We start from the raw sequence: 14,279 nt of genomic DNA, 5'->3' as shown, positions 1-14,279 counted from the left end.
TTTTCCTGCCATAGCCTGAGGGACACTGAATAATAACATCTGCATAGTAAACAGTAACTTACTTATTATTACTATTATTGTGATTACTATAATTATTAATGTTTACTGTAGACTGTTACCATTTTATTGTTATTATTTTTGTATTATTATTTACTACCATTTTATATTATTATTTAGTTACAATGTATATTGTATACATTGTTGCTTTGGCAATATTGACACAATGTTTTTCATGCCAATAAAGCAGCTTGAATTTGAATTTGAGAGAAAGAACTTGAGAGAGGGAACTTGAGAGAGAGAGAGAGAGAGGGAACTTGAGAGAGAGAGAGAGAGGGAACTTGAGAGAGAGAGAACTTGAGAGAGAGAGAGAACTTGAGAGAGAGAGAACTTGAGAGAGAGAGAGAACTTGGAGAGAAAGAGGGAACTTGAGAGAGAGAACTTGAGAGAGAGAGAGAGAAAGAACTTGAGAGAGAGAACTTGAGAGAGAGAGAAAGAACTTGAGAGAGAGAACTTGAGAGAGAGAGAGAGAGAACCTGAGAGAGAGAACTTGAGAGAGAGAGAAAGAAATTGAGAGAGAGAACTTGAGAGAGAGAGAGAGAAAGAACTTGAGAGAGAGAACTTGAGAGAGAGAGAGAGAAAGAACTTGAGAGAGAGAACTTGAGAGAGAGAGAAAGAAGGAACTTGAGAGAGAGAGGGAACTTGAGAAAGAGAGAGAACTTGAGAAAGAGAGAGAGAGGGAACTTGAGAAAAAGAGAGAGAGGGAACTTGAGAGAGAAAGAACTTGAGAGGGAACTTGAGAGGGAGAGAGAGAGGGAACTTGAGAGGGAGAGAGGGAACTTGAGAGAGACCTTGAGAGAGAGAGAGAGAGAGAGAGACCTTGAGAGAGAGAGACCTTGAGAGAGAGAGAGAGAGAGACTCACCCTAAAGAAAGGCTGTTTCTTGACATCATCAGCATCTTTCTCACCAGAGCCTAGGCGCCGCTCCGGGTTCCTCCTCAACAACTGGCAACAGAAAACAACAAACACCTCAACGCAGACATAACAACTCACAGCACAGACCCAACACCAGCTAGCAACACACACAGATGGCAAACAGCTGAAAAAACATCAGAAACACTTTCTTTCACAGAAAACCCACTGACTGAAAACTAGAAGCAAAATGGATCCACCTTTACAGTGACCAAACTGACCATGTCAATCAATGAGATTCTCTCTTACTCCACTGGTGATTGGTGGGATGTGAATGTTGGGGGAGGAGCTTACCCGTCTCATGATGCCGATGGCCTCTGTGGAGAGGAAGCGAGGGTAGCGCACCTCGTCATTTACTATGCTGTCAAACACCTCCTCTTCATCATCACCTGGGAATGGAGACTGACACACACATAGACCACACTGTCACGCTCGCAGCCACTCATTTAACCTATTATGGCGCCCCGGTGATGTGGCCAGGGAATGCCACTGTTTGTAGTGTAAGCCACACCCCACAACCAGCATTTTTAGGCTGCAGTGCCAAGCCCCACACCTGAAGCCACTCAGCCTCATTAGGCTGTAATACAACTGGGGCATATGGGTGCAAGTTCAGTTCAGCATGAGAAGAGGAGCTACTGGCTGAATGCTGCAGGCCGAGCATTACAGACATTTGGGAAAAGCTCCTGGCTGGATGCCGAAGGCTGAGCTCTATAGACATTTGTTTGAAGCCCATGGACATTGTGAAGCTGGTAAGCTGGGTAGCAGCCCAGCTAGTTTTAAGTTCAGTTTAACTTTAAGTTCAGTTAAGCCCTCTGTGGGAGAGTGTTTTGTTTTCAGTTACAGTTTGAGAACTTTCTTCGTGACCCTTTTATTTTGAATTAACATGCCAGCTTGGCTTAAGTTGTGCCTCTGTGTTGGACTTCTGTCATTATTACTCATCCTTGCCATCCATCCATCCCCCCACCACGCCTAGTGAGTCGTTACACTATATTAGTTTATGTAACATATGGCTCAAACACACATCACTTTATGTAATATAGACTAAAGTGCTGTATTACCATAAAGGCTTAAAGTACATATTACTGGCTTAAAGTATATATTACTTTAAAGGTAAGGGCTTAACTCATTAAAGGGATTTTCCGGTACTTCTGTATACTTTTTAGCCAGTAGTTCTGAAAGTGGTCACCTGAAATTGCCTCTCTCTCGCTCTGCTGTGGGTGCATCTTGCTAGCTGTCACTCATATGGCGAGGGGCTGAAGCTCATTGGTTGAACTTGAATTGCTAGGGGGTTGGACCACGTGAGGGGAAAATGGTGCAGCACAGCTTCTAGAACTAGGGATTTTGTGGCTAACTGAGGTAAGACAGTAATTCTCCTAATGAACTATACATGTATGAACTACACATTGACACATCCAACCCAAAGCGGGAGGTTTAAAAAATACTTTAGTAGTCGCCAAAGTTCCAGAGCATGTCTAAATAATAAGACTAGATATGTATGGAGTCATATTTATATAATTCTCTGAAGAGGTTTTTAGAGTCAAGTCTCTTACCTCTCCCACCAGCATCTCATACACCAGTACTCCCAGGCCCCACCAGTCCACTGCCCTGGTGTAGGAGGTGTCTGTCAGAACCTCTGGAGCCAGGAACTCAGGAGTACCACAGAACGTACTGGTCCTGTCCCCATAGCCCATACCTGGGGAAGTAGAGAGAGATCAGGAATGAGAAGAATGGGAGAAAAGAGAAGCAGTGAGAGAGAGGTTGTTGTGAGAGAAAAACAGAGAGAGGAAGGAGAGCGAGAGAGACACAAACTGAGTCACAAATATATAAAAACATGAGCACATTAGCAAAAAGAGGCTTCAATAATAAGACTCAAAAGCACTCCAAACTACAACCGCTATGACCTTGCATCCTTACAGAGACATGAGACATGCTGAATAGAGAACATACCCTCTTTGCAGAGCCCGAAGTCTGCGATCTTCACGTAGCCCTGTGTATCCAGCAACAAGTTATCGAGTTTAAGGTCCCTGAGGACGAGGGATGAAGACTAATTAAAAATTGATGAGTACTCTGAGGATGAAGGGGTAGGAGGATGAGAGGGTGCCTGTCTTTCATGTGTTCTGTATTTCATGTCTACCCAGAGTACTCACCGGTACACAATCTTATGGTCATGAAGAAACTGCAGGCCCAAAACCACACAGGCTGCGTAGAACCTGCAGGACGGACGGACAGACAGACAGACAGACAGACAGACAGACAGACAGACAGACAGACAGACAAACAGACAGACAGACAGACAGACAGACAGACAGACAGACACACGACAGTAACAGCAGACCGTGGATGGATATGAGTACACATACAGTACACAACCATATGAACACAAATATACATATCTCAAAGCATGCCTCCCCCATGTCCCGTTACACATTCAGTAGAACACAGCAAACACAGCAACACACAGAGGTACCCACACGGCTCGGGGCTCTGTAAAGACGTCTGCGTGGATGTGCATCATGAGGTCACCCCCAGCCGTGTACTCCATGACGAAGCACACGTGTTCTGGGGTCTGGAAACATGCAAACAGGTTGACCAGGAAGGGATGGTGGGAGCTGTTCACCGTCTCAAAAATACGCTTCTCACACATCAAACTGAGGAGGGAGAGAGGAGAGGGAGAAGGAGAGATGAGAGAATGATAGAAGACAACAGGAAAGAGAGACAACTCTCTAATGTCAAGTACAGTATGTAAACACACAGTTAACTTGTACAGTGTATATGTTTGCCATGGTTTGTTGCTGATCAGTTTTGTGTTAACAATAATATTGTGGCACACTGTATATAAAACTAGACAATCCAGTCATAGAAATATCACCATGATGGAGGTCATACAGTGCCTTGCGAAAGTATTCGGCCCCCTTGAACTTTGCGAACTTTTGCCACATTTCAGGCTTCAAACATAAAGATATAAAACTGTATTTTTTTGTGAAGAATCAACAACAAGTGGGACACAATAATGAAGTGGAACGACATTTATTGGATATTTCAAACTTTTTTAACAAATCAAAAACTGAAAAATTGGGCGTGCAAAATTATTCAGCCCCTTTACTTTCAGTGCAGCAAACTCTCTCCAGAAGTTCAGTGAGGATCTCTGAATGATCCAATGTTGACCTAAATGACTAATGATGATAAATACAATCCACCTGTGTGTAATCAAGTCTCCGTATAAATGCACCTGCACTGTGATTGTCTCAGAGGTCCGTTAAAAGCGCAGAGAGCATCATGAAGAACAAGGAACACACCAGGCAGGTCCGAGATACTGTTGTGAAGAAGTTTAAAGCCGGATTTGGATACAAAAAGATTTCCCAAGCTTTAAACATCCCAAGGAGCACTGTGCAAGCGATAATATTGAAATGGAAGGAGTATCAGACCACTGCAAATCTACCAAGACCTGGCCGTCCCTCTAAACTTTCAGCTCATACAAGGAGAAGACTGATCAGAGATGCAGCCAAGAGGCCCATGATCACTCTGGATGAACTGCAGAGATCTACAGCTGAGGTGGGAGACTCTGTCCATAGGACAACAATCAGTCGTATATTGCACAAATCTGGCCTTTATGGAAGAGTGGCAAGAAGAAAGCCATTTCTTAAAGATATCCATAAAAACTGTTGTTTAAAGTTTGCCACAAGCCACCTGGGAGACACACCAAACATGTGGAAGAAGGTGCTCTGGTCAGATGAAACCAAAATTGAACTTTTTGGCAACAATGCAAAACGTTATGTTTGGCGTAAAAGCAACACAGCTGAACACACCATCCCCACTGTCAAACATGGTGGTGGCAGCATCATAGTTTGGGCCTGCTTTTCTTCAGCAGGGACAGGGAAGATGGTTAAAATTGATGGGAAGATGGATGGAGCCAAATACAGGACCATTCTGGAAGAAAACCTGATGGAGTCTGCAAAAGACCTGAGACTGGGACGGAGATTTGTCTTCCAACAAGACAATGATCCAAAACATAAAGCAAAATCTACAATGGAATGGTTCAAAAATAAACATATCCAGGTGTTAGAATGGCCAAGTCAAAGTCCAGACCTGAATCCAATCGAGAATCTGTGGAAAGAACTGAAAACTGCTGTTCACAAATGCTCTCCATCCAACCTCACTGAGCTCGAGCTGTTTTGCAAGGAGGAATGGGAAAAAATGTCAGTCTCTCGATGTGCAAAACTGATAGAGACATACCCCAAGCGACTTACAGCTGTAATCGCAGCAAAAAGTGGCGCTACAAAGTATTAACTTAAGGGGGCTGAATAATTTTGCACGCCCAATTTTTCAGTTTTTGATTTGTTAAAAAAGTTAGAAATATCCAATAAATGTTGTTTCACTTCATGATTGTGTCCCACTTGTTGTTGATTCTTCACAAAAAATACAGTTTTATATCTTTATGTTTGAAGCCTGAAATGTGGCAAAAGGTCGCAAAGTTCAAGGGGACCGGATACTTTCGCAAGGCACTGTATATTGTCAGAGAGAGGCATGATATTCTGCCTTGATTCTGTCTTGGCCTGTGTTGTATTCTAGTGTTGATTCATACCTGTCCACTTCGTCCCGCGCCACAATGTCTCCCTTCTTCAGGGCTTTGATAGCGTACACACTGCCTGTCCTCTTGTACTCCGACAACAACACCTGGAAAACACCAGTGGTTCATGTGGATCTCGACCTGAATCCTCTGGATGGAGAACTTCCAAACAAAGGGAGGATATTTCAAATGTGAGGACACATACTTTGCCAAAGTGTCCCCTGCCCAGCACAGCGATCAGCTTGAAGTCCTGCAGACACAGAGGGCCTTTGCTCTGTCTAATACCAGGACACAAAGAAAATAATAATGATCACAATCACTGAAAATGCCTTTACTTTACCATGTTGAGGGTCATCTGCTAGCTGAAGAAACAGGATGCAGTATTATCTGGTGTTTTGTGCCTACCTAGCACTTCTATAGAGAGCATGTTGGTGTGATATATGTCTCTGTGGCTACAGTAACATGTTATGGAGGAGGTCAGGTCATGTGGCCATATTGTGAGTGGGTGTGTTTCTCCAGCATCATACTGTAGGGGCCATATTGTGAGAGGATGTACTCAGGTGTGAGTGTGAGGACACACTGTGCCAACTCTGCATGTTGCTGTACCTGCGCAAGGAACTTGTGGATAGGGTTCTGGTTGGCCGCCCTTGGGCGAGGTCTGGAGGGGACAAGGGCTCAATCACAGGCTGTTCCTGAGAGTGAGATAAAAAGAGAGATGGAGAGAGAGACATATAAAGAGGGGAGAGGGATAGAGAGAATGAGGGAGAAGGTGAGAGAGGGAGAAGGAAAAACAGACAGACAGGGCAACAGTAATTTTGTCACTCATCATTATTAGTAGCCAGTTCCCTGCTGGCTGGCTGGCTGCTCAATCCCCTTTCCTCTCCTCTCTTCCTCGTTACTGTTAATTAGTTCTTGAAAAACACTAGAGTAACTAATCCAGTAATCCCCCAGCCCCACTGACCATACCATCTGTTACCAAGGCCCTCCCTTCCTCCGCATCTCTCTCCCTCTCCCTCCATCACTCCCTCTGTCCCTCTCTCTCTGTCCTCTCGTGCCAATCATGTTTTACACACTTGGAATCTAACACAGATTGGGCTTTGATCTAATTAAAGCTCATTCGATCCAATTTGGTCTAATTAGTGTGGATTTCTCCCTTTCCCCTCTTATTGTTACCTCTCTCCTCTCCTTCCTCCAAAGCCCTGCTCTGTCTCGCTCCAGATTCATCCTAGTCTAATAGTCCAATATGACTGAACCACTGTTTTTTAATCAAAGGCTTTCTGGAGGGAATGGCCAAAGGGAATGTGATACTACAGAGATGGCTATCAGATGATTATCACTCCATCGCCGCACCCTCCCTCCCTCTATCCTCCCATCCCATCCCTCCCTCCTCCCATCCCTCCCTCATCCTCCCATCCCTCCCTCCCTCATCCCTCTGTTCATCCCTTCCTTCTCTTCTTCTCACCAGGTGGGGTGTGTCAAAAGCGTCTCTCCTAATCTCAGGTCTCAGAGGAGAGTCGCTCTCCAGAGTCAGCTTCTCCACTGAGATCTCCCTACGACACACACAGAAACACCAGTCAACAGTCTCCCCATGTACAGTATATGTTGTGCTTGCTGTCTGAAGCATTAAAGAGGTATGAGTAAGGCTAACTGTGTGTGTGTGTACAGTACCCAGAATGTGAGCGTGAGTGTGTGTGTGGGGTGTAGCTGGGAACGTTATTTCCAGTAGGTATGGCGTTCCTCAGTAGGCGGACCCAGGTGGCGATGTCAACATTCATCTGATGAGCACGCAGGAACGATTTACCTGCCACACACACACACACACACACACACACACACACACAGACACACACGGCAATAAGATATACTGATAAACACATCCCCCTGAAATGCAATCTATCCTGTTCACGCAGAAACTTTTAACATGGTTTACTCAATCCATTAGGACTGCCCAGATTGTACTGAAGAAGTTTCAACCCTGACACACTCAAGTTGTCATACTCCAAAGCATTAAACCACCTAAAACCATCAGATGAATCCACAGCACTGCTAATTCCAACACTAGATGGCAATACAGAGCACAGATGGATACAAAGTTACAAAGTGGGTTCTGGGTGGAGGTTGCATGTAATCACATATCTAGGACCTCCCCCAATCCCAATGTTAGGGGTGAAACACTAAACTGACTGTAGATCAGTGTCTAGGGGGCAACTCCATGCTACTCAGTGGGGAAGCAGTGGGGCGTCAGTGATGCAGGTGTGAGCCCTATAGGGATGCTGGGATACATGGAGCCAGGCTTGGCAGCTGCTGACAACATAAAGAACAAGATGGGGCTTTATCTAAGAGTTTACACATACTAACACAACACACTGTTCTGAGAAAAACTTATCTTACCATGCTGTTTGGAGAAAACCTTTTGTCTCTGCAGTCTTCGGCCTCTCACTATGACTGGGTTGAAGAACATTACCTGAAATACACACATATCAGCGGAGACTCATCAGAGGAGAAAGGGGAGGACCATCCTCCTCAGTGAATTTCATAAAAATAAAAATAGTGAAACATCTAAAAAAGTTATCCTTTTTAGAGAAAACTATACTAAATATATTCACGTAACCACATAATTGATTAAAACACACTGCTTTGCAATGGTCTACAGTAGCTTCAACAGCACTCTGTAGGGTAGCACCATACTCTAGCCGGTAGTTTCCAACCCTCTGGGTACATTGACTTCAATACAAAACCTAGGAGGCTCATGGTCCTCACCCCATTCCATAGACTGACACAGAAATAATGACACCATCCCGGAGGGCGTCCTCCAACCTATCAGAGCTCTTGCAGCATGAACTGCAAGATAATTAATCTAGTAAAGCATAAACTACAGCTTGCTAGCACATTTTGCTAGCACTCAAAGAGGGAAAAAAATTTAACAAATACATTTCGTAAAAAAATGAAGAAGCAAGAAAGAGATATTTCATATTTTTTTCACTTTCACTTTCACTTACTTAGCTAGCGAACGCAGCTAGCTAGTTTAGCCTACTTAAACACCCGGCTCAAACAGAGAGGAATGCCATGTTTGCTAGTTGGCTATGCCAATCCAACATTGGAACTCTTCCAAGTCAAGGTAAGCTTTTTGTTTTATTAATTTACTGCCACCGGTGCCCGCCGGTGTAACTGCTAAACTGCTTGCTGACTACACTGTACTGCATGATTGTAGTGGGTTTACTAACGCGTTAGTTTTAGTAGCTATGTTGACTATGACGTTAGCTAATAATGGTGACAATGATGTAGGCTGTGTGTAGCGGTTATGATATGAAGGTTTGGCTTAGAAAGATTTTTTCGCCTGGTCACAGACAGCTGATGTGTTTGTGGTGCACTGAAGTCCACAAGCGAAGGGAAAGGGTGAGAGGAGGAGAGCACGTGGATGCAAAAAGGAATTAACAATCAAAGTGATCATACTGTTTGTATGTGGCTGCTATGAAAGTGACCTGTGTTTGCAGGTGATCAGGGGTGCATTCATTCCGCCAATTCAGTTGAAAAGCATTCTTAAATGGAAGCAAATGGAACGAAATGGGGATAAACATATTTTAATTTGTCCAATAGAAACTTGTTTGCAACTGTTGGACTAATGGTTACACCCTAGATCAGCTAGATGCTGGCAAGTGTGTGCAAGGCGGTATTGAATGTGTCACTCTCTGTCACCTTGATTACTCATATTTATCTCGACCTGTGCACCTACATTGCAAACTTTCATTAATAGGCTAGGTTGTAGAAACCTTATGATGGGTATAAGGAAAATTTGAGAATCATGTAGTAGCCGAAACACATCGATGTTACAGTCATCCAATTTGCTGTAATAGAAATAAGGCCATGCTCATAAAACAAAATGTGCGTCCTCCCTCATCTTAAATAGCACTGATCGCCACTGACACATACAGTACCAGTCAAAAGTTTGGACAAACCTTTTAAAACCATTTTCTACATTGTAGAATAATAGTGAAGACATCACAACTATGAAATAACACATATGGAATCATGTAGTAACCAAAAAAGTGTTAAACAAATATAAATATATTTTATATTTGAGATTCTTCAAAGTAGCCACCCTTTGCCTTGAGGACAGCTTTGCACACTATTGGCTTTCTCTCAACCAGATTCACCTGGAATGCTTTTCCAACAGTCTTGAAGGAGTTCCCACATATGCTGAGCACTTGGCTGCTTTTCTTCACTCTGCGGTCCAACTCATTCCAAACCATCTCAATTTGGTTGAGGTCGGGGGATTGTGGAGGCCAGGTCATCTGATGCAGCACTCCAATACTCTCCTTCTTGGTAAAATAGCATTTACTCAGCCTGGAGATGTGTTGGTTCATTGTCCTAATTATATTCCCACTAAGTGCAAACCATATGGGATGGCGTAACGCTGCAGAATGCTGTGGTAGCCATGCTGGTTAAGTGTGTTTAGAATTCTAAATAAATCACTGACAGTGTCACCAGCAAAGCACCCGCACACCATAAAACCTCCTCCTCCATGCTTTACGGTGGGAAATACACATGAGGAGATAATCCGTTCACCCACACTCACAAAGACACGGCGGTTGGAACCAATAATCTCTAATTTGGACTCCAGACCAAAGGACAAATGTCCACCGGTCTAATGTCCATTACTCATGTTTCTTAGTAAGCAAGTCTCTTCTTCTTATCGGTGTCCTTCAGTAGTGGTTTCTTTGCAGTAATTTGACCATGAAGGCCTGATTCACACAGTATCCTCTGAACAGTTGATGTTGAGATGTTTCTGTTACTTGAACTCTGTGAAGCATTTATTTGGGCTGCAATTTCTGAGGCTGGTAACTCTAATGAACTTATCCTTTGCAGCAGAGGTAACTCTGGGTCTTCCTTTCCTGTGGCGGCCCTCATGAGAGCCAGTTTCATCATAGCACTTGATGTTTTTTGTGACTGCACTTGAATACACTTTCAAAGTTCTTGAAATTATCCATATTGACTGACCATGTCTTAAAGTAATGATGGACTGTCATTTCTCTTTGATTATTTGAGCTGTTCTTGCCATAATATGGACTTGGTCTTTTACCAAATAGGGCTATCTTCTGTATACCACCCCTACCTTGACACAACACAACTGATTGGCTCAAACGCATTAAGAAGGAAACAAATTCCACAAATGAACTTTTAACAAAATGCATTCCAGGTGACTACCTCATGAATCTGGTTGAGAGAATTCCAAGAGTGTGCAAAGCTGTCATCAAGGCAAAGGGTGGTTACTAAAATCTAAAATCTATTTTTATTTGTTTAACTTTTTTTCCTTACTACATGATTCCATATGTTATTTCATAGATTTGATGTATTCATTATTATTCTACAATGTAGAAAATAGTAAAAATAAAGAAAAACCCTTGAATGAGTAGGTGTGTCAAAACTTTTGACTGGTACTGTATAGTTCAGGATTGAGCAGAGATGTATGTGTTGGTGCGTGTGTTTGCATGTTCGCATGTCTCTGTATGTGTGTATGTGTATACATGGCGGGGTGTGTGTACCTCAGCCAGCAGCAGGCCCTGAGGCTCCAGATCCAGCTGAACTCTGTGTTTCTGGTTGTCCAGGAAGTCCTCCAGCTTCAGGTACTTGAGAGCACACAGGGAGCGGTAGTCCCTCCAGTACACTGCTATCTCCATCTCCCTGGACTGGGCCGAAACACAGGTCAACACACATACTGTTTCAACCACAGGTGTACATACACTTCTTTTTACCTTTTCACGCTCTCTCAATTCTCAATGCGCCTCTCTCTCTCTCTCAATCCTCAATGTGCCTCTCTCTCTCTCTCTCTCAATCCTCAATGTGCCTCTCTCTCTCTCAATTCTCAATGTGCCTCTCTCTCTCAATCCTCAATGTGCCTCTCTCTCTCAATTATCAATGTGCCTCTCTCTCTCTCAATTCTCAATGTGCCTCTCTCTCTCTCAATTCAATGCAAGGGGCTTTATAGGCATGGGAATCTCTCTCTCTGTCTCTGTCTCGGTCTCTGTCTCTGTGTGTGTGTTGTGTGATGTAATATCTTACTCTCTCCAGTTCTACAGTGAAGGTCTGGTCCCAGGCCTGCTCTCCCACTGTCTTCCAGCATGTCTGTCCCACCACTGTGTTCTCCAGCTTCAACACCGCACTCACCTCCGCTGTTCAACACATGTTTAGAAACTCACTACACAACACAAATGGACAGGCACACACGCACACACACACACACACACACACACACACACACACACACACACACACACACACACACACACTTACAGGAGAGTTCGTCGGTTTTGCCGGGGATCCTGAGGCTCATGCTGCTGGTGCTGCGGCTGTAGAGACCACTGAGTTTGAAGGAGCGTCCGTCCCCTGGGCTGTAGCACGGCAAGACTACCGGGGTTCCTCTACTGCGCCCCGGGACCACCTCCAACACCCCCACACAGCCCAGCAGACGCACCTGCAGGGTACCTAGGAGAGAGAGCGAGAGAGAGAGAGAGAGAGAGAGAGAGAGAGAGAGAGAGAGAGAGAGAGCGAGAGAGAGAGAGAGAGAGTTGATATGTGATGTTTGAGTAGAAGTGAGAGTATCATACCTGGTTCAAAAGGTTTATAACTTCAGTCACTGGATATGGGAGAGATATTCAACTGAATCCATGAGTTTCTGATGCATTAGAGCCTTCAGTTAGGTATAGACAGAGAGGTAGTGAGAGACTATTGAGAGGCTGTAATAGTCAGTGATAAATTATAGAGAGGCTGTACGTGTCAGTGATAGGGTATAGAGAGACTGTAAGAGTCAGAGATAGGGTATAGAGAGACTGTAAGAGTCAGTGATAGGGTATAGAGATACTGTATGAGTCAACAGTAACCTTGGGAAAATCCTCTGCATTACCATTAACAGCAGACTCGTACATTTCCTCAATGAAAACAATGTACTGAGCAAATGTCAAATTGGCTTTTTACCAAATTACCGTACAACAGACCATGTATTCACCCTGCACACCCTAATTGACAACCAAACAAACCAAAACAAAGGCAAAGTCTTCTCATGCTTTGTTGATTTCAAAAAAGCCTTCGACTCAATTTGGCATGAGGGTCTGCTATACAAACTGATGGAAAGTGGTGTTGGGGGTAAAACATACGACATTATAAAATCCATGTACACAAACAACAAGTGTGCGGTTAAAATTGGCAAAAAACACACACATTTCTTCACACAGGGTCGTGGGGTGAGACAGGGATGCAGCTTAAGCCCCACCCTCTTCAACATATATATTAACGAATTGGCGCGGGCACTAGAAAACTCTGCAGCACCCGGCTTCACCCTACTAGAATCCGAAGTCAAATGTCCGCTGTTTGCTTATGATCTGGTGCTTCTGTCACCAACCAAGGAGGGCCTACAGCAGCACCTAGATCTTATGCACAGATTCTGTCAGACCTGGGCCCTGACAGTAAATCTCAGTAAGACCAAAATAATGGTGTTCCAAAAAAGGTCCAGTCACCAGGACCACAAATACAAATTCCATCTAGACACTGTTGCCCTAGAGCACACAAAAAACTATACATACCTTGGCCTAAACATCAGCGCCACAGGTAACTTCCACAAAGCTGTGAACGATCTGAGAGACAAGGCAAGAAGGGCATTCTCTGCCATCAAAAGGAACATACATTTCAACATACCAATTAGGATTTGGCTAAAAATACTTGAATCAGTCATAGAGCCCATTGCCCTTTATGGTTGTGAGGTCTGGGGTCCGCTCACCAACCAAGACTTCACAAAATGGGACAAACACCAAATTGAGACTCTGCACGCAGAATTCTGCAAAATATCCTCCGTGTACAACGTAGAACACCAAATAATGCATGCAGAGCAGAATTAGGCCAATACCCACTAATTATCAAAATCCAGAAAAGAGACGTTAAATTCTATAACCACCTAAAAGGAAGCGATTCCCAAACCTTCCATAACAAAGCCATCACCTACAGAGAGATGGAGAAGAGTTCCCTAAGCAAGCTGGTCCTGGGGCTCTGTTCACAAACACATACACACCCTACAGAGCCCCAGGACAGCAGCACAATTAGACCCAACCAAATCATGAGAAAACAAAAATATATTTACTTGACACATTGGAAAGAATTAACAAAAAAACAGAGTAAACTAGAATGCTATTTGGCCTTAAACAGAGAGTACACAGTGGCAGAATACCTGACCACTGTGACTGACCCAAAATTAAGGAAAGCTTTGACTATGTACAGACTCAGTGAGCATAGCCTTGCTATTGAGAAAGGCCGCCGTAGGCAGACATGGCTCTCAAGAGAAGACAGGCTATGTGCTCACTGCCCACAAAATGAGGTGGAAACTGAGCTGCACTTCCTAACCTCCTGCCCAATGTATGATCATGGGGTATAGAGAGACTAAGAGTCAGAGATAGGGTATAGAGAGACTTTAAGAGTCAGTGATAGGGTATAGAGAGACTGTACGAGTCAGATATAGGGTATAGAGAGACTGTAAGAGTCAGAGATAGGGTATAGGGAGACTGTAAGAGTCAGTGATAGGGTATAGAGAGACTGTAAGAGTCAGTGATAGGGTATAGAGAGACTGTAAGAGTCAATGATAGGGTTTAGAGAGGCTGTAAGAGTCAGTGATAGGGTTTAGAGAGGCTGTAGGAGTCAGTGATAGGGTTTAGAGAGGCTGTAAGAGTCAGTGATAGGGTTTAGAGAGGCTGTAAGAGTCA

General features: G+C 43.8%; 1 protein-coding gene across 4 annotated transcripts in view; it reads right to left on the bottom strand.

Moving 5' to 3' along the window:
- Positions 1-14,279, bottom strand: part of LOC110538283 (serine/threonine-protein kinase N1) — a 57,854-nt gene that overhangs the window by 9,911 nt on the left and 33,664 nt on the right. For all 4 annotated transcript variants that reach the window (XM_021625002.2, XM_021625003.2, XM_036938556.1 and 1 more), the window contains exons 8-22: positions 11,827-12,018; positions 11,596-11,705; positions 11,079-11,222; positions 7,927-7,999; positions 7,204-7,336; positions 6,998-7,085; positions 6,142-6,227; positions 5,741-5,813; positions 5,551-5,642; positions 3,440-3,616; positions 3,116-3,178; positions 2,916-2,992; positions 2,519-2,661; positions 1,263-1,370; positions 921-1,001 (exon numbers count right to left, since the gene is read on the bottom strand). In XM_021625002.2, coding sequence (XP_021480677.2) covers positions 921-1,001; positions 1,263-1,370; positions 2,519-2,661; positions 2,916-2,992; positions 3,116-3,178; positions 3,440-3,616; positions 5,551-5,642; positions 5,741-5,813; positions 6,142-6,227; positions 6,998-7,085; positions 7,204-7,336; positions 7,927-7,999; positions 11,079-11,222; positions 11,596-11,705; positions 11,827-12,018 — 1,640 coding nt within the window. The remainder of the gene's footprint in view (positions 1-920; positions 1,002-1,262; positions 1,371-2,518; positions 2,662-2,915; positions 2,993-3,115; positions 3,179-3,439; positions 3,617-5,550; positions 5,643-5,740; positions 5,814-6,141; positions 6,228-6,997; positions 7,086-7,203; positions 7,337-7,926; positions 8,000-11,078; positions 11,223-11,595; positions 11,706-11,826; positions 12,019-14,279) is intronic.

This window comes from Oncorhynchus mykiss, chromosome 12 (genome assembly GCF_013265735.2).
Source record: "Oncorhynchus mykiss isolate Arlee chromosome 12, USDA_OmykA_1.1, whole genome shotgun sequence".
Taxonomy (NCBI): domain Eukaryota; kingdom Metazoa; phylum Chordata; class Actinopteri; order Salmoniformes; family Salmonidae; genus Oncorhynchus; species Oncorhynchus mykiss.
Note: the sequence above shows the minus strand (reverse complement) of the source record. Positions and strands in the feature narration are given on the sequence as shown.